At 46.5% G+C, this 20,717-nt stretch overlaps 1 protein-coding gene across 1 annotated transcript; it reads right to left on the bottom strand.

Annotated features, from left to right (window-relative positions):
* Positions 1-5,303: 5,303 nt before the first annotated feature.
* On the bottom strand, positions 5,304-20,616 carry Kctd2 (potassium channel tetramerization domain containing 2). Its single transcript, XM_090350250.1, has 6 exons — positions 20,278-20,616; positions 18,049-18,157; positions 14,374-14,465; positions 11,181-11,276; positions 9,286-9,411; positions 5,304-7,721 (listed from the first exon to the last, which is right to left on the bottom strand). Exons 1-6 carry the CDS (start codon positions 20,614-20,616, stop codon positions 7,692-7,694), a joined length of 792 nt encoding a protein of 263 aa, XP_090206376.1. The 3' UTR covers positions 5,304-7,691.
* Between the last annotated feature and the right edge of the window lie 101 nt (positions 20,617-20,717).

Raw genomic sequence — 20,717 nt, 5'->3', positions numbered from 1 at the left:
AACAAAACAAGACTCTACTTGAAAAATAAAGCTGAAAGGGAATGAGAGTGTGACTCAAATGATAGAGTGCCTGTCTAGCAAGGGCAAGGCCCAGAGTTCAAACCCCTGTACTGCCAAGAAAACAAATAAGATGGTCCAAGCATGATTTAACTGGAAGTCTTAATGATTTTTCTGCTTTTACTCTGAAACTGATCCTTAATTACAAGGGTGAGAGAGATTGGCACATCTCAAGTAATAGCTTCTTGGTAGTTTTTTCACTCCTCTCCATCCAAAAAAAGTTCTAAAAAGTTTTCAGCAAAGCATCTCGTGATCCAAAAGTTACCCTGCCCTCCCTTGTTCATTGGACACAGGGAATGAACCTCCCTTCCTCTCCTTTCAGAGGAAACATCATCAGCATTTGCCCATTATGCCCATTATTTTAAAGTTTTACAGGAAGGGGTGCGGTAGCTCAAAGTGGTATAGTGCTTGAGCAAGAAAAAGCTCAGGGACAGGGCCCTAAGTTTAGGCCCCACAACTGACCAAAAAAAAAAAAAGTTTCACAATACACTCATTTGTAGATATCTTGTGCAGGATCAAACACAGTACTTCATGCATGCCAGGCAGATGTTCTACGGTTGAGCTATATCCTCAAGTCCTGAACTCTGAGCCCTCTGCTGCTTGACTAAGATTTTTTTTTTTGCCAGTCTTGGGGCTTGAATTCAGGGCCTGATCACTGTCCTTCAGCTTTCTCAAGGCCAACACTCTGTCACTTGAGCCACAGAGCACCACTTCCAGTTTTTTCTGTGTATGTGGTACTGAGGAATTGAACCTGGGTCTTCGTGCATGCTAGACAAGCACTCTACCATTAGGCCAAACTCCTGCCCCCTTGTTTTTTTTTGAAACAAGGTCTTATTATATTGTTTAAGTTGCCCTGAAACTCCTTGGCTAATGCCATTTTCTTGTTCACCTCCCACACTTGCTAAGACTACAGGCAGAGAAGGTGAGAAACGATTAAAGTATACATTTGCTTTAAAGAGAGTTGACAGGAGCCAGTTCTGGTAGTTCTGCCATCCTTCTAGTCAGGAGGATGAGATGTGAGGATTGCAGTTTGAAGATAGCATAGACAAGTCTGTGGGACTCTTATCTCCAAGTCAAAGTGGAGGTGTGGCTCAAGTGTTAGAATGCCAGCTTTGAGGGGACAAAAGAAAGCACCCAGGCCTGAGTTCATGCCCTAGTGCTGGCACAAAAATAATGAAGAGAATTGACAGGATTTGCTATGCATTGCTTACATATGGATGCATGAGAAGTAAAAGAATGTGGAGGATACACTTGCTGAATTAGAAGTGTTTCATTTCAGATGTGTTAGTTTATGCTGTGTGATTAAGATTCATGGAGGCTGGGTATCAGTGACTTATGGCTGTAATCTTAGATACTCATGAGGTGGAGATCTGAGGGTTGTGGTCCAAAGCCAGCCCAGGTAGGAAAGTCCAGGAGACCCTTATGTCCAATCAACTACTCAGAAAAAAGTTGGAAGTGGCATTGAGGCTCAAGTGAGAATCCATGGAGACACTGGATGTACAAGTGTGGAATTCAGTGAAGAGAGTCCAGCAAGAAAGGAAAATCTTTGGAGTTGGGTGTTATCTATGTGCATGCATTGTGCATATGTACTGGTTCCCTACTTGACTATTATTTATTCATATATTTATTTTTTCTCCTTGCTCTGACTAGGAATTCTAGTAACACACTGAATAAGAATAGAGAAAGTGGAGACCTTTGTTTTGTTCACCTTAGAGAGTATTATTACAGTTTTTTTTCCTCATTTAGTATGAACTTGGCTTGTTACTTGGCTTTTTATTATGTTTTATCAGATATATTTCTTTTTTTTTTGTTTTGTTTTGCCAGTCCTTGGCCTGAGCTCAGGACCTGAGCACTGTCCTTAGACTTTCTCAAGGCTAGAGCTCTAGCACTTGAGCCTCAGCACCACTTCCGGCTTTTTTCTGTGTTTGTGGTACTGAAGATTTGAACCTGGATCTTTGTGCATGCTTGGCAAGCACTCTACTACTAGGCCAAACTCCCGGCCCCCAGATGTATTTCTTACATTCCTGATTCCATATAACTTATTTTGGAAAGTGATATTGAATTAAATTTTGTCAAAGGCTTCTTCATCAGTTGAGATAATCGTGTGATGCTTGTCCTTTGTTTGTATATTGTATCACATTGATTTCCATATGTTGAACCATCCTTGCATTCTGGGGATGAAACCAACTTGCCATAGTTTATGATCTTTTTAATGTACTGATGAATTTTACTTGGAACTATTTTATTGAAAATTCTTATGTCTATGTTTATCAAAGAGATTGGTCTATAATTCTCTTTTGTTGTTGTATCCTAGTCTGGTTTGGAGATGAGTATAATACTGACTTCTTAGAATGAGATTGGTGATGGGAATGAGAGGGGAAAACTGAGGAGTCACATGTTTTTTTTTGTTGTTGTTGTTGTTCGTTGTTTTTTGCTCAAGACTAGTGCTTTACTAGTTTGTGATAATGCCACTTTCAGTGTTATGGTGGTTAATTGATGATAAGAATCTCATGGACTTGGGCTGGGAGTCTGGCCTAATGGTAGAGTGCTTGCCTAGCATGCAGGAAGACCCGGGGTTCAATTCCTCAGTACCACATACATAGAAAAAGCTGGAAATGGGGCTGTGACTCGTGGTATTGCTCTAACCTTGAGAAAGCCCAAGGACATCACTCAGGCCCTGAGTTCATGCCCTAAGACTGGCAAAAATAAATAAATAAATAATCGGTGGACTTTCCTACCTGGACTGTCTTTAAACCATGATCCTCAGATCTCAGCTTCCTGAGTAGGTAGGATCCAACAAGAAATATACTATTCTTTTTGGCAATTATGGGGCTTGAACTCAGGGCCTGGGCACTGTCCCTGAGTTTTGAGCTACAGAGCCATTTTCAATTTTCTGGTAGTTAATTGGAGATAATAGTTTTTGAGTTGGCTTTGAATCATGATCCTCAGATCTCAGTTTTCCTGAGTAGGTAGGATTACAGGTGTGAGCCAATGGCAGCTGGCTAAGATACTTTTTTTTTTGCCAGTCCTGGGCTTAAGCTCAGGGCCTAAGCACTGTCCTTGGATTTTCTCAGGGTTAAAACTCTACCACTTGAGCCTCAACATCACTTCTGGCTTTTTTCTATGTATGTGGTGCCAAGGAATCGGACCTGGGTCTTCGAGCATGCCAGGCAAGAACTCTTTATCTAACTTACATAACTGTAACCTCTCTGTACATCATCTTATAACATTTTTTTTTTTGCCAATTCTGGGGACTGAATTCAGGGACTGGGCACTATTTCAGGGACTGGGCACTGTCCTTGGGCTTTCCTTGAGGCTAGTGTATCTCCAATTAATCACTAGAAAACCAGAAGTGGCCAAGCCCCATGACTAACAATAACAACAACAAAAAGAAAGTCTTAGTAGTACTGGTGCAAGTTCTTTAAAGTTATTTTGTTATTTTTTTTTTTTGTGGGTCATGGGACTTGAACTCTGGATCTGGTTGCTATACCTGAGCTCTTCAGCTCAAGACTTCTGCCCTACCCCTGGAGCCATAGCCCCACTTCCTGTTTTCTAGAGTGCCCAGGCTGGCTTTGAACTTTGATCCTCAGATCTCAACCTCCTGAATAGTTGGTGATTTCTCGAACATTACTTAAAATTGGAGTAGCCGTTGGATTATGATGCATTTTCCTGTCACTGTATTGGAGAAGCGTAGTTCTGTAGTTCTGAGTTCAAACCTAAATATCATTTCAAATTTTTAGAGTTTTGAGACTTTCTCCCCAATTCTGACTTGTCTCCCCATGTGAATTCTCTCATCATCATGCCATCTGCCGGGGTGTGAGGCAGCCAATGTGCCCTCACCAGAAGTAGTGGCTATACTCTCCAGACTATCAGCCACCAAAACTGTGAGTTAAATAAACCTTTTGTCACCCAGCCCAAAGGATTTTGTTATAATAACAAGAAAAAAAAAGGACATATGCACCCAAGTAGCTATGTGACACCAGGCAAATCACCTCCCATTTTATCCAGGTTTCTTCATCTCAAACATGTGAGTGAAAAGAACTCAGGAGGTTGCTGTGGTGACTAAATGTGGTTCAAATTTCAGAACTTGAGGGCTACTGCTTTTTCTTATCAGGCAAGGGGCCATAGGCTGTGAGAATGCAATCAGAAATAGCTAAAGAAGCACTAAGTCTGTAGTCATGGTGACACAACTAGACCATTGTCTCAGTGACAGCCCTCCCCCCTCCTTGACTCAATCTACTATCTCAAGCTAAACCACATCCATTCCATTTTCCTAGTCCTCACCTGCCCATCACTCCAAGCTCCTCCTCCTAATACCCCTTTATCTGCTGGTCTGAGGTTCAGCAGTCTCTTCATTGCCACTCTGCTTGGGTTCTGCACTCCTCTTTGGCTGTGATAAAAGCCTGGCTGCCTCTCCTCTCTCTGGTTGGTCTACTGTAGGACTTGGAGACTCAGCCCTGGGACTTCAGGGTCAGCATATCCAGATGTGTGGAGCACCTGGCTGCAGGTAAGCATCCATGTTCTTGAGCCCTGGGATGCAGGCATCAGTCCTGAGCAATTCTAGAGGACAGTGTGTCCAGGCCTTCTTACTCCGGCTAGTCACATTCTTTTCCACCTTCAGAGTCAAGTTCACCATCCAAGTTCTTTCTTTTCAAATATGTGTTGGTCAGCAGTTCACTTCAATGGAGAAACATGGGCATTTTACTTTCAACTTTAAAGGTGATTAACAAAGGGATTATTCAATGAATGCACTTCTTTTTGGAGTGTTACTCCTCCCTCAATTTCTCTCACTCCCCACCCCCCACGAAAACAGCCATTATAAAAGAATGTTTTGCCCCTTCATTTGCTAACTGTATGTGTGCAAGGTACTGGAATAGTAACTCCTTCTTCCTGCCAGAGTGTCGGGGTTACAGGCATGTGATTTTTCTTACTCATATTCCATGCAGAGCAAACAGTACCTGGTTACCTTGCTTCTTTCCTGCCCTTCCTTGGTCATCCCAGCTCCATGTGGACAGCCCATCTGTCCCTGCCTTCTGTCCCTCAGTACTTTCTGGGCCTCTCAAATTCAGTAAAGTAGAAGGAAGGAGGACAACATATCTTGGGCAGCAGCAGCAATAATGAAGCCTCTGTGAGGAAGTTTGCAGACAGGGGCAAGGCTACCCCCTGCCCAGCCTGGGCAAAGAGCAGAGGAAGGACAGTGGAAGCTGGGAGCCAGCTGTGTGGTAAACATACCCGAGGCACAGGACTCATATTTGTTTCATGTCTTTATTGACAAAAAAAAAAAAGTCACAGCATTTCAAACTTTGTTCAGACACATGAACAGTAACAAGGGCGCCCAAGAGTAACAGGCATGGTCCCAAAGGGGTCAAGGCCATTTTGGAGGGTGGGAATGCCCCTTCAGCCTTATTCCCTCAGTCTCACTCCCGCCCCCACACCTGGCGGACCCCCGAGAGTAACTGCACAATGGGTTGTGCGCAGATGAAGTCACGTTAGAAGAGGCTGGGCCCACGGGCAAGTCAATGACCAGGTTCTGAGGAGAGAAGAGACAGCAGCATTTCTGGGCCCATCAGCATCACCCAGGCCCAGGCGTGGGCAGAGAAAAAGGAGGGAAGATACTCCCACTTGGCAATCCCCGGGGGCAAACATCCGTCCATGGTGAGTTGCCGCATTCTCTTCTGAAGAGGGCTTTCAGCAGCATAGCTCGATGGGCCTGGGTGAAAACACTCCTCAGAAATCTTAGAACTGAGTCTCCCCCAGATCCCAGACCATGGGACTTGACTGACACAGGGCTGTGGTAGGGATGGAAACTTGTCACAGTTCTCTAGAAGACTGGAAGTATCGGTGATATGTTTTTTCTCCGAGAGACCAGCTTGATGTTCAGCAACACTCTGTAGAACTCTAGAAAGTTAAATGAAGTAATGGTGCATCTGTGAGGCCTCTGCTGTCTGCCCTCCAGCCTTCTTTCCCCTTCTTGCTGAACTTGGTGGTAGAACTGGGGATGGGGTCAGAGGCACTGGCCTGGCGGTGCCCTGGTGGCTTGTTGCCATTAGGCAGGATCCAGGAAAGTGGAGGAACAAAGGCCTATACCAGCGCGAAGGGCACAAAGCCCCAAAGTCCTCTGTCCTGGTTAGACAGAGCAACTCTTCTTGTATCTCTACTTCCTCCACTATACCTCGGCTTATTTTCCAAGATAGGCCTGGACAGATGCCTGCAACCCTACAGAAGAGGTGGTTAGGGATTCCTGCAGCAGGAAGCTCATCTAATGCTGTACCTGCACAAATGCTTGTGTACCCACACTGGGATGGCACACACGTGCAAACACACATTTCTATGCTACTCTACAGACACACAGAAAGGACAAAGTGAGAAAGTGCAAGAAAAGTTAACTTGGCTAGGAGTTGGCGTGCAGAGAACCTGGGCACTGAGGGCAGTGCCAGGCCAGAGCCAGCTTTTACAGATGGTCTTTCTTGAGGCCCTTCCCCCGCTCCACATGTGCCATTTGGCTCAAAGCTGTCCAGAAGAAATGGCAGTGTCTCTGGCCCTGCCTTCCACAACCACTCACAAGGACAAGGAATCTTGGGGACACGCTGACCAGCTCTGTAGTTCCAGCCCAGGGCTTTGTGGCACACTGGCCAGATAGGCACTCAGGAACCACCTGCCAAGCAGCCCCCAGGTAAGGCCAGCACAGCCACCAGGGCAGGTTCAGCAAGACTGGAAACTAGGAGATGCGCAGTGCTGCCCTTCAGCCAGGGCATTCTAGGGGACAATCACGAAACAGGACTTTTAGCTACAAGAAGACACATTTGACCACTTCCACACCAACAGCCTTCCTCAGACCAAGCCACCAGAGGGTCGGCGCACAAGTCCTCTCTTTGGTCCAGTTTACAAAACCAATGCTGGACAATGGTCGATGGGGTAAGAAGCAGCCATGCCCACTGCCTGGCTCTATCCAACATGGTTCAGGATGCCACCACCTCAAACCCACCGGTGGGAACAGGCAAGTCACATGGGGCCCAGCTACCAGGGGCACCCAAGGCAAAAATTTCTAAGGGGCACAGTGGCCACAACCCTCCCACCCCTGCTTTGGAGGCTGTCTTTAGAGGAGAGTGGGCCTTCCAGCAACTCCATCTGCCCCTCACACTCAGTTTGGCACACTGAAGCTAGAGCTCTACATCTGCACCTCTGTGGGCGCCTAAGGGAGGGTCCGAAGCCACTGCCAACATCCAGTTCTACCCCAGGAGACCTGGCTCCGCTCAGGATGCCGCGCTGTTCCTTGCTCTAGCTTCTTTAGCATTCTAGGCCATTTCCAAGGAGCTGGCCTTCATCTCCTTCCTTCAGATCCCTGAAAGGCTCCAACTGGGGACCCAGCCCACATGTTGTTGTAAAGGTCTGTCATACATTGGCTAAGAAAACAAAAGCAGGTTTCTGGAAAGCTCGTCTGCGGCCAAAGGTGCATCTGCCTTCAGTGGGTGGGGGATCCTTTGATTCCGACCAGAACACATTTCCACCAGGGGCCAGGCTCGGCTGTGCTTCGCAGTAGCTTGGTTACTGTACAGGTGTAAGATTTCATGTCACAGAACTGCTCTGCTAGCTCACTCTTTCCCTTCAGGATTCTGAAATTTTCAGCTCTCAGTTTACATCCGAGACCCCCTCTCCTGAAGAATCTGGAAGGAGAAGATGAGAGAGAAGGCTGAGGGAAAGGAAGAACCACACGAGCTGAGGGCATACCATGACAGCAGAGCCAGGTGCTGGTTCCCTCCCTAACGCTACTGAAAAAAAAGGAAGTGCTTTAAGAAATCTGAGGGAGGGCTAGGAGTTTGGCCTAGTGGTAGAGTGCTTGCCTCGCATGCACAAAGACCCGGGTTCGATTCCTCTAGGTACCACATACATAGAAATAAGCCGGAAGTGGTGCTGAGGCTCAAGTGGTAGAGCTCTAGCCTTGAGAAAGTCCAAGGACAGTGCTCAGGCCCTGAGCTCAAGGCCAGGACTGGCAAAAAAACAAAAAACAAAAAACAAAAAAACCAAAAACCATAGCAGATTATTGAATTTCAGTGGAATTAAGCTAGAAATCCATCATGAAACCTGGGTATTGAGGCTTAAGCCTGTGATCCTAGATACTTGGGAGGCAGACACTGGAGGAATCATGGTATGTGGCCAGTTTGGGCAAAAAAGAAAAAAATAAAAAAGTGAATGAGGAGACTGGGAGTGTGGCTTAGTAGTAGAGTGCTTGCCTGGCATGCATGAAGCCCTGGGTTCAATTCAGTGCTACTGTAGCTCAAGTGGTAGAGTGCTAGCCTTGAGCAAAAGCAAGCTCAGGAATACTGCCCATGCTCTAAGTTGAAGTCCCAGGATTGGCAAAAAAAAAAAAAAAAAAGTGAATGAGATCCCATGTCAATTAATGGTTGGGTACAGTGGTATCCACCTGTTGTTCTAATGATCTTAGAAAGCACAAATAGGAGGATCACAGACCAGGCTGGCCTGGGCATAGAGCAAAACTGTTATCTCAAAAGTAAGTAATGCTGAAGTAGAGGTATGGCTCAAGAGCAAGAGCACCAGCCTTGAGTGGAAAAGCCAAGAAAGAGCACAAGACACTGAGTTTAAGCAAACAAAGCAAACACGCAAATAAAAAACAACAACAGAAAAACAATGCAAAAAGGGCTGGCAGAGTTCTATGTGGGAAGTCCTGTATTCAAATACCAGTCAGTACTGCCAATAAATAAATATTAAATAAGAAATTAGTCATAAAAATGATTGCTTCCACTGGCATCTGTGGCCCCCTCTATACTGAGGGCTTGATGCAGAGGCCTGCTTGCTAAATATAGCAGGGCCTGAGGTCTGCGCTGCTGGACTTGCTTTCTCACCCTACAGGACCAGGCCAAGGTGATCACTCATGGACAGTTCACTGTGGGACACAGTGGAGGAGAAGGTAACAGCCTAAGACAACTTCAGTAAGACCTCTCCCCTAAGGCTGTGAAAAGAACAACAGTGATCCTTTTTCCTTCTCTCAGTGATGGGGCCTTTCTTTTGCTCTGAGTTGAGAAGAGGCTGCAGAAATGACCCTGGTAAACCCCAGTGGTTGCTCTATAAGCCCTGGCACACAAGGGAAGCGCACAGCAGGCTGCTCTAAACACAAACAACATACTCCCCCTCCCCTCCCTGAGATAAGGACTATATGGTCCAGGCTGTTCCTCAGGAGTGTGCCACCATGCCTGGCTCTTTGTTTCTTACCTTTGCCTTTTCACTTGGCTCTATGACAATGCCGTTGGTAGAATTATTTAGTTCTCTGGAGACGACGCAGAGGAATTCTGCCTGGTCCTCGTTTCCATAGTTATAGGAGGAGCCAATGCTGATTAGCTAACAAGAGAGAGCAACCATGTAAACAGCGGTCTTTAAGTACTAAAGCGCCTCACAAATTGCACTCCTCCTAACTGAACCAGATAGTTTTCTGTCTGGCAGGGGAATAACGGGGCCTCCATTGCTCATCAGGATACCAAGAGTGAGGCTTCCCCAAGAAGAAAGCAGAGCAAGCACCTCTCCCTTATCCTTACCCAAGCTTTGACATCACAGAGCAGCAGCAAGCGTACTCAATCTTGCTCCCACTGCAGGTGTGAGGGGAAATACAGTGTCTCTGCAAATGATTATGGATACCTGGTTCAGCCTAAATAGAACTGGCTCAGTCTGAGAAAATGAGACTGCAGCACAAGGACCTGGAAGGTTCTATGTGAACTACCAAATGGTATATGCTGCTGGTACTTTTACCTCTTTTGGAGAACTAAATTCAGAATTGAGTTCTAGCTGGGCGCAGTGGCTCACGCTTGTAATCCTAGTTACTTAGGAGGCTGAGATCTGAGGATCAAGGTTCAAAGCCAGCTCAGGCACAAAAGGACCTGAGACTGTTATCTCCAATGAACCTCTAGAAAACAGGAAGTGGGGCTTGGCTCAAGGGTAGGGCAGTAGCCTTGAGCTGAAGAGCTCAGGGATAATACCCAGGCCCAGGAGTAGAGCGGTAGCCTTGAGCTGAAGAGTTCAAGGACAGCACTCAAGCTGAGTTCAAGCCCCCATGTCCAAAAAAAAAAAAGAAAAAAGAAATACACACAGAGGGAGAAGTTGGGACCTCACGTTGAAAGACCCCAGCTATATGATTAGAGAGGTTCCCTTACCCCCTGCTCCACGACTGGGTAGGGGGGTATCTCATCAATCCCCAAGCTCAAACTTAGCCATGCCATAAAGACATGGCTCCTCAGGATGTTCTCCACACAGGAAGACAACGTAAGAGCTGGGTGCCACGCAGCCGCAGAGCATGTGCCTCTCCAGCTCACCTGAGGCCCTGGGTCCCATTCTCAGCATACTCTGTTTAAGGCTGCATCAGGGAAAATGCTTCTAGGGTGGAAGACAGTCAACTCTGGGCAGTTTTGCTGGCACAGGGGCAGGACTGCCGCAGAGGGCGGGTGACGGAGAGTCCAGCACTGGCTGAGGACAGACACCGGTGGCATGTGAACTGTCACCTAATAGTAATCTCCACAAACTCCAACTTTTATTGTTAAAGGTGAGTTTATGGTGGCAGTTCAGCTGGCCTCTCCAACTCTACACAGCAATGGGCGGAATCCATACAGTCCCTCAGTTTCACAAGAGGAACAATCCTGCCACCTAGTGGAACAAAAGGGCAAAGCCCAGCCTCAGTGGCGTGGTTCTGACAGAGAGAATGATGGGAGGGGACCACAAACTGGATCTTGCTGACCCTCCTAGTACAGGTTTTCAGTGACTGGTATACATATCTGAATTCAAAAATTTCTCCCCAGGGCTTGTCCAATCGTTCTTCAGGGACTCATTCTAGAACATGTCAACAAAACACTTTTGAAAGGAATCACTCTGTGGAAAGGAAAAGCAAAGGGAGGGTTTCCGGGCCCAGAGGAGCTTTGCTGATTCCAGAGCACAGTCAAGTTCAAACTCTGGATGCACAGCTGGGGGCCGGTAGTCTCTCCTGAGCTGTCCCATGCTGCCCCATGAGTGGTGCACACAAGTGGCTCTCTCTTCCCATCCCTCCCAGGGTACTGACTGGCTGGTGACTGCGGAGCCCCCAAGATGAGGTCCTGGCTGGGGCTTCTGCTCTTTGAGAAGTTTACCTGCTCAAATTTCCAGCCGTCAGACATGGTGGAGACCATCTGTGTGAGCTCCTCTTCCTGACACTGCAGGACCCGGTACACGTGCTTCACGGGGCCCTACAACAAGCACATGGCCGAGAAGAGCAACGGTGGGGACACACTGCAATGTGTGCTCTGCTTGCCCAATGCCTTCTTCACAATCCGCATCGAAGCTTTCCAGTGGACACTCAGCCCAGAGCCCAAGAGCAGAGATCAGTGGGCAAAATAATTCTGAACTTTGGAAGGATGAATTACATATGTGCAAATCCTGCTAACGAACTCAGACTTTATCATTTCCCCAGTTAATTTGCATGAAAAAGTCACATTCTTTTGCCAAGTAGTTTATATCTGATTTATATGTTTAAGTATATACCATATATTGACTTTTGTCTACACTAATATGAGTGATAATAGGAATAACTTGTCAATATGTTAAATTTATCAAAGAGGAATCATACCATGCACAAATATCCAAGATACTTGTACCTCTGCCTCAGGATTAAACATTAGTATTCCTGATACAGAGGTATAGTATAATAAAATGTAAATATTAGATTTGCCTCAATGCAAGTAGAGCTCTTCAAAGCTTAGGAATTTTCTAATAAGAGTACCTTGGTAGATATGGTGGTATCTGCCTGTAATGTCAACACTCAGGAGGCTGATGAAGGAGGATTATGAGTTAAGTGAGACCTAGTTAGCCAGGAGTGGTGACTCACGCCTATAATCCTAGCTACTCAGGAGGCTGAGATGTGAGATCAAAGCCAGTATGGGCGCTAAAAAGTCTGTGAGGGGCTAGGAGTTTAGCCTAGTGGTAGAGTGTTTGCCTCGTATGCATGAAGACCTGGGTTTGATTCCTTGGCACCACATACATAGAAAAAAAAAGCTAGAAATGGGTGCTGTGGCTTAAGTGGTAGAGCTCTAGCCTTGAGAAAGCCCAAGGACAGTGTCCAGGCCCTGAGTTCAAGGCCCAGGACTGGCAAAAAAAAAAAAATCTCAAAAGTCTGTGAGACTCTTATATACTCTTATCTCCAATTAATCACCAGAAAACTGGAAGTCCCACGACCAACGAAAAAAAAAAGCCTAAAAAATAAAAGGACAATTCCTCTGAAGTTTTCAGTGGTTCTATCACACACTTGGGAAATAACCAAAAGTCATAGTACAAGATTTAGTCTATCACAATGGCCTGTGGCATCGAGAGTTGCTATAATGCCTGCTTTTTCTTTGTTCTGAGAAGTACTTGCAGAAGGTATAAATGGAGACAGCAAAGTAGCTGGAGTGGTGTCAGCCATTAAGAGATAAGCAGACATCATAATCAAGGTGGGTTACCACCTCTACATTTTGGGCTTTGGGCAACTTCAAACACGTCAAAGAGGTCATGTTTTTTTTTTTTTTTTTTTGCCAGTCGTGGGCTTGAGCTCAGGGCCTGAGCACTGTCCTTGGACTTTCTCAAGGCTAGAGCTCTAGCCCTTGAGCCTCAGCACCATTTCTGGCTTTTTTCTATGTATGTGGTACTGAGGAATCGAACCCGGGTCTTCATGCATGCTAGGCAAGCACTTTAACCACTAGGCCAAACTCCCAGCCCAAAGAGGTCATCTTTGAAAACCCAAACAAAGCCAACTTCATCTTAGAATGACCAGTGATAAGAGGAAAAGACATTCTTTGAACAAAATCAAATCCATTCCACAGAGTTTCACTCATTGAAAAGGACAGATGGAAAAACCAATTAACATCAAAAAGATCTTGACATTCCTAGAACAAAAAAGCTTCCAACTGGGTCTGAGTCCATGAGGCTTTAGAAACTAGAGAACTAATTAAGTGAATTGCTGTGATCAAATAGAAACCTTACAATAATGCTCTCAAGGAATTAACTGATGCTCAGGTTCCATAATTTAAATGGTTTCAAATGTGCAACTCATGGCAACATCAAAATGTCTAAGAAGCAATCAAGGTTTTTCGAATATGGAAAACTGAGACATAAGCTATATTTCCAAAATGTCAAAAGCATTAAATGTTTACAGCAGTAAAATATGCTGTGGAAATGTAAGACCCTGGTGAGCCTAGTTCATGTTTCTACATGTTCATCTATGAACATCAGTTTTTATGAGGTATGGGTCATGTAGCAGGGTATGAGGCTCTTAGATTACTCTAGTTCCTTAAAAAAAAGAGTGTGCTAGGGTCAGGAAAAAGCCCAAGGACAGTGCCCAGGTCCTGAGCTCAAGCCCCAGGACTGGCAAAAAAAAAAAAATTCGGGGCTGGGAGTTTGGCCTAGTGGTAGAGTGCTTGGCTAGCATGCACAAAGGCCAGGGTTCAATTCCTCAGTACCACATACATAGAAAAAAGCCGGAAGTGGTGCTGAGGCTCAAGGGGTAGAGCTCTAGTTTTGAGAAAGTCCAAGGACAGTGCTCAGGCCCTGAGCTCAAGCCCAGGACTGGCAAAAAAAAAAAAAAAAAAAGTGTGCCAGGCACCAGTGGCTAGCTCATCAGAAGGCTAAGGTCTGAGGATTACATCTCAAAGCCTGCCTAGCAGAAAAGTATGTGAGACTCTTATCTCCAATTAATCATCAAGAAGGTAGAGCAGCTGTGGTTCAAGTGGTAGAGCACCAGCTTTGGGTATAAAAGCTCAGGGCTAGCACCTAGGCCCTTAATTCAAGACCCAAGACTGGCACAAAAAAATAATAATAAAAGTGTTCAGCAGTTGATAGTATGGCAATTAAAATATATGCTGTATGACATGTAAAATAAGCCAAGTCTATCCTATCATCTCTCCTTTAACATTGGTGGGCAATTCAGTGTCATTTCTGCTGCTACAGCGAACTGAGTTAATGTAAAAACCCAGACATCATAACAGAAAAGAATCCTGGTATTATTTTTTCAGCAGCACAATTCACAGCAGGAGACACTCTGTAGGAAGAATGGGCCTGGCACTTAACGGGCCCCTGACTCCCTCCTTCTGCCATGTGGCGAGCACTGGCAAGCTCCTCTTAGAGACACAGGGATGCTCAGCTTTGTTATTTCTCCATTTCCTAGTTCTAAACAACTCTGAGAATGTTCCATCTGTCCAGTGAACCGACAGAGTTCTACCCAGACCTCTAGATCGGAGTGGAAAAGCATCCTTTTCAAATCATGCCTAGACAGACAGACAGACAGAGAGAGGCACTGGCGATATATTCCCTTACCTGTGAAGTTCTGTTCTCATTGTCTCGTATCCTTTCCTTGACCAGCCGCACAAGAGATGCAATATTGTAAAACTCGGCTTCTTCCAGCACACCTAGAACGAGGATGGGACTGCAGTGAGACGCTTGTGACTTTACCAAGAGACCAGCAGTAAGACGCTGCCTAAAAGCCTTGTTTTTAAGCACACATCTAGATCCCCGCTGGGCACAGGGTTTGGTTTGCTCTGCTCACTGTTTCCTCCTGGCTCATGCCCATGAGCTGTGGGTACCTTTCCCATATGGTTCCTGGAGTGAGTCACACTGGACACCTCCTGAGCTTGCAATTTTTATCCAGTTTGCCCTAAAAAGGACCAGCAGACAGGTATATGGATGTAGTCATATGGATCAAATTTAATAGGACACTTGTTATTTCAGCAATCAGGGCTGGGGATGTGACTTACCTAATATGCACAAGGCCCTAGATGGACCCACATACAAAATAGGTAAGATTTTTTGTGTGTGTTGAGGGGATGTTCTGAGACTTAAACTCTGGGCCTGGGTGTTGTCTCTGAGCTCCTCTGCTTAAGGCTACTACCCTACCCCTTGAGCCCCAGTGTTTAATTGGTGATTAATTGGAGATATTCTCACAGACTTTTTAGTGCCTGGGCTGGCTTTGAACTGTGATCCTCAGATCTCATCCTCTTGAGTAGCTAGGATTACAGGTATGAGCCACCATGCCTGGCCTTTATTTTTTATTTTTATTAAAAATATTTTTTTTTGCTGGTCATGGGGCTTGAACTCTGGGCCTGGACACATTCCCTGAGCTTTTCAGCTCAAGGTTAGTGCTCTACCACTTGAGCCACAGCACCACTTCCAGTTTTCTGGAGTTAATTGGAGATAAGAATCTCACAGACTTTCGTGCTGGGCTGGCTATGAACAGCGATCCTTAGATCTCAGCCTCTTGAGTAGCTATGATCACAGGCCTGGGTCACAGGTGCCTGGCTAAGAGATAATTTTAAGGCAATAAATCACTGAAGGATTCCCATGCTAAACACAATCAAAGGCCTCATGAGGTCAACCATGGGATGAATGACCTGTACCAGGAAAAATACTGCTGCCAGTAGGGTACTACTGCCAGGTTCTGGAGGCTCATGCCTGTAATCCTAGCTACTCAAGAGGCTGAGATCTGAGGAGTGCAGTTCAAAGCTAGCCTGGGCAGAAAAACTGTCAGATTTTTATCTCCAATCAACTACCAGAAAGCTTGAAGTGGTACAGTAGCTCAAAGTGGTAGACAGCTAGTCTTGAGCAGAACAGCTCAGGGACAGGGCCTAGATCCTGAGTTTAAGCCCCCATGAAAAAAATTTAAAAAAAAAAGTCATTAGTAGGACCTGACAAAACTGGAATAAAGGGCCAGGAGCTTGGCCTAGTGGTAGAGTACTTGCCTAGCACGCACAAAACCCTGGGTTCCATTCCTCGGTACCACATACACAGAAAAAGATGGAAGTGGTACTGTGGCTCAAGTGGCAGTGTGCTAGCCTTGAACAAAAAATGCCCAAGGATAGTGCTCAGGCACTGAGTTCAAGCCCCAGGTCTGGCAAAACAAAACAAAGCAAAATAAAACAAAAAAAAAACTGGAATAAAGATATAGAAAATTATTTAATAATTTCTTGAGCTGTTTGATAACAGGGTTACACCAAAATATCTTTTGAGGGGATACAAATAAAAATATTCAGGAATGAAGTCTGCAAACTATTCTCAGTTACGAGATAAAATCTATGGAGGGATGGAGGGGAGGAAGGAAGAGATAACAGAAAATTGGTAACATAGATGTGACAGAAGATGGTGAAGGGAGGAGGTTTTTTGCCCTGTCTTGCCCTTTTCTCCAAGCTAAAAGTTATTTCTTAACAGTGGTGTTTATTAAAAACTTAGAGAAGTTACCTCTGTGGTAGGTGCATGGAATTTATTATACTATTGCCATTACTTTTTTTTGTGTGTGTATGTGGGTCATGGGGCCTGAACTTAGCCGGGGCACTGTCCGTCCCTGAGCTCTTCAGCTCAAGGCTACTGCCCTACCCTTGAACCAAGCCCCACTTCCCGTTTTCTAGAGGTTAACTGGAGATAAAGAGTCTCAGATCCTTTTGTGGTTGGGCTGGCTTTGAACCTTGATCCTCAGATCTCAGCCTCCTGAGTAGCTAGGATTACAGGTAGTTAGGATTACAGGTGTTAGCTACCACATTTGGCCTTGCCATTACTTTTGTATGAATTTGAAGTGTTTGAACTCAGAGTCTGAAGGTGTTAGGCAGGTGCTGTAACTGAGTGAGCCACACTTCCAGTCTCTTTTCCTGTTTGTTGTTTGTTATTTTCAGGGTACAGTCTCCCTTTATGGACGAACTAGCCTATGCCTGGGCTAGCCTGGGCTTCGGTCCCTCAGCTTGTGCCTCTGAGTATCACTGGAGATGAAGTCATGTGCCACTGTACTCAACCATGATGCTTCCTTCTCCTGGAGCAAGGGATTGCTGGTACACACCACCAAACCTGTTCACTGCTTGAGACTGAGTCTCAAGAACGTTTGTGTGAGCCAATTAACCACTAGAAAACCAGAAGTGGCACTGTGACTAAAGGGGCAGGACAGTAGCCTTGAGCTGAAGAGCTCTGGGACGGCGCCCTGGCCCAGAGTCCAAGCCATATAACCCACAAAAAAAAAAAAAACGTTTCTGTCTGTCTGGACTCAAACTGCAATCCTCCAGACCACCAGACCTCCCCTCCCAAACAGCTATAAATATAGCTGGCTGGGCTGTTTTTGTTTTTTTAAAGAGAGAGCGAGAGCAGGAGTGAGAGGGCAAGAGAGAGAGGGGAAGGGGGCAGAGAGGAAGCGGAGAGAGGTGGGGGGAGGGAGAAGGGGGGAGAGAGGGAGAAAGGGAGAGAAGGAAAGAGGGGAAAAGAGAGAGAGGGGGAGAGGGGGAGAGGGAGAGAGGGAAGAAGAGACAGCAATTCTTTTACCAGATGAAATAAGAGTTGTTTATTTCACTAACGAGGACAGGCATTGTATGAGTTTTTGCTTAGAGCTATCACTCAGGGTGTCCTGGATTTAAGGAAAGGCCCCGATTTTCAACTGAAGGCCTCCAGGGACACCAAGCCAAGCCTTTAGAAAGAGGACCAGACCCACTTACAGCCTAAACATCCTATAAACCAATAATACACTTGACAATGTCCTGGAGAATGAATTAGGTCAACTGCAAAAATGTACAGGGAAGCATGAGACCAGAGTCTTAAAAAGAAATGAGGCCAAGCCTTTATCTTTTTTTTTTTTAGCTGCAGATTCAAACTAAAATTGAAAACATAAATAACTGAATGTCAGAGAGTAGTGCTTCAGGCAATAACCATTCACCACCAGCACATAAACAGATGTAAGTAAAGCTGGTGACACTTGTGTAGGTTTGAAGAAAACTCCTAAAGCTATCCACAAAGCTGAGCTACTCACCTTCCTTCTCAGTGAGGAAGCTGAGTTGGCCCAGTGGGTCTTTCTTCAATGCAATTCTCTTAGGACAAGCCTAGGTAACTGGCAGCTTCCTGCTCATTTTCATAAACCTATATGACCCATCTGAACAGGAGCCTGTAAAACTTCAAATTAAACTCAAGTTTGTGAAATAGCTTTAATTGACCTGACTTTTGAAAATGCCCAGTGCAAATGGTTCTTACCTTCTTCTGCCAACTCCTTAGTGATGATGAGTTTCCCATGACGGAGGTAGTTCAGGATAGGACCAAAGTAGGTGGGGTCTCTGTCAATCAGATAAGCTCCAGTCTCATCCTGTTAACCAAGCACAGGGGTGTCACTGTGAAGCTTTCAGGAGCATTTTTGAACTGAGTACTGTTCTCAGCTTTGTCAGTGCCCCGTGACAATTCATTCCAAGGCTGGTGTGATAGCACAAGGGTATAAAGCCAGTACTCAGGGAGGCTGAGGCTGGAAGATAATTTTTCAGGTGACAAATGGTTTGTCAGGTGGCCAGTCTAGGCTACATAGTGAGACCCTGTCTCAAAAAAGAAGAAAAAACCAAAAATCTTTAAACTCGTGTGCTGGTGGCTTATGCCTGTAATTCTAGCTACCCAGGACGCTGAGATGTGGGAGCAAAGTTCAGTCTACCCAGGCAAGAAAGTCTGTGAAACTCTTATCTCTAATTAGCCACCAAAAAGCCTGAAGTAAAGTGTGGTTCAAGTGGCAGAGCTCTAGCCTTGAGTGGAAAAGCTAAGGGATAGTGTCCAGGCCCTGAGTCTGAGCCTCAGTACTAGCATGTACACACATGTCTGTCTATACCACACATACCCTTATCCTCCCAACCCCCCGCCCCGCAAGGTAAGTTTTATTACACATTGCTGATTCAAACTCTTGGCCAGAAGTTAGCTTTCTGCCATCTTGTGCTTTAAGATCATTTCAGGTCAGGTGTCAGATGCATAGTCATCCAGAGATTATTTACTGGCTTGAATTTCTACAATCTTTGCTTGGATAATTACCAACATTTCTGTGGTCACTGGATACAGGCTAGGAGAAGGAAGAAAATGCCACGACTGTGTGTTTTAAACCTGTGCTTCAGATAATCTTTTTCCATTGCCGCTGGACCACATTCCTAGTTCTAAGAACATCTTTGTTCCGTTGGCAATCCTCCTTGAGTTCAAGGCCAGTGGGAGTCTGCACTGCCAGCTGTAATCTCACACATCCTAGCTCTGTGCCCAGAGGAAGCGTGGTGCTGCCAGGACTTGGCTCTGAGCAGCTTTAATCCTACTCATCTTTACAGTAAAAGGAACATGAAGAAACTGGCTTATAGAGACATAAGGAAGATCTAGAGTTTACAAAAATAATTCTTTTATCATCATGGGCTTTGGAATCTGTGTGTGTGTGTGTTCTACCATTTGAGCCACACATCCACTTTCAGCTTTTTGATTAACTGGGGATAAGAATCTCACAGACATTCCTGCTCCAGTTGGCTTCAAACCAGTGAGCTTCAGATCTCAGGTTCTGACTACCTAGGATTACAAGTATGCACCACCAGCACCTGGCTTTGATAATATCTATTAAGAGAGGAACAGATGGAATTGACAAATGTTTATGCAGCCCTGGCTCAGTTGTAAGGTAACCATCAGGATGCTTGCTATTCTAGGATATAAGGTGAAGATGTGGCCAGTGCCTTTAAACTGAGAACTAAAGATAAACCTGCACAAGGTGAGAAGAAATTCAAAGTGAAAATGGTTTGTCTTTTCACCTCTCAATCTTTTGGTTATTAACCATGTATCCAGCCCAATGGCATTCCCAGGTCTTCATTTTCCCCGGCTCTTGGTAGGTCAGCTTATATGTGTCCCTGGCAAATGTAATCTTTTTTTTCCGAAGGACGCATTTGATCTCAAATACAGACCTAAACACTGGCTGCTACCACATACAGGTCCCGGGACCAGAACTTCGGGAAAGCTGACTTCCTTCGTAAGAAGCACGTCGTGGAAGCCGTTAACTGACTCAGGCTTTAACTCAACTTTGCATAGGGGTTCAAGAGGAAGTCTGAGAGATAGCTACAAAGATGCCTTCGCCTCACCCTGACCCAGTTCTGGATGCATCTGGTACCGGCGGTTGAGGGGCTGAAGAAAACCAGGGGGTAAAAATTCATTCATGCAGTTCTGGAAAGCTGGGGACGTGGGGCAGAGAACTAGGGAGAGGGGTACGGATGGGGTGGACCCCTGGGTGGACAGGGAGGGGTCAGGCGGAAAGCCGGGGCGTGCCTGAGGACGGGGGCAGGTGGGGGGGGCCTGGGAGCCCGGTGCCAGCGGAGGGTGGGGAAGGGGCGCGGAGGGGAGAGGGGCGCGGCCTGAGGGTCGGTCCGGCGGCGAGGCAGGAGAGAGGAGGGGGTCGGCAGGGCCGGGGGCGCGCCCGAGGGCGGGGCGCACCTTATCCGAGTCCAGTTCCGGGTCCTCCTGGCAGCAGAGGCGGCAGAGGAAGGACTTGGGCTCCCGGCCCAGGGTCTGTCGGGTGGTCACGAAGTAGGTGCCGCCCACGTTCAGCCGGACCCAGCGGGCCGCGCCGCCGCCCCCGGCCCGCTCGGGGGGTCCCGGCCCCGGCTCCAGGGGCTGCGCGATGGCCGCGGGTTGGCGGCTGTGCCCGCGGGGCGTGGGCCCCGCCGGGCGAGGGCTGGGGGGTCCTCGACCCAGGCCGCTCCCGTCTCCTGCCCCGCTCCCACCGCCCCCTCCCAGCCCCGCCATCGCCGGGTCCAGCTGCAGCTCCGCCATCTTGGGCTGCTGCTGCTATCGCCGCCGCCGCTACTGCTGCCCGCGCGCCGCCGGGCCGGCCCATTTCTCGGCAGGGAGAGCTGGGCCGGCCCATCGGCGGG

This window comes from Megascapheus bottae, chromosome 17, assembly GCF_031878675.1.
Source record: "Megascapheus bottae isolate mThoBot1 chromosome 17, mThoBot2.hap1, whole genome shotgun sequence".
Taxonomy (NCBI): Eukaryota; Metazoa; Chordata; class Mammalia; order Rodentia; family Geomyidae; genus Megascapheus; species Megascapheus bottae.
This window is presented reverse-complemented; position numbering and strand designations above follow the sequence as displayed.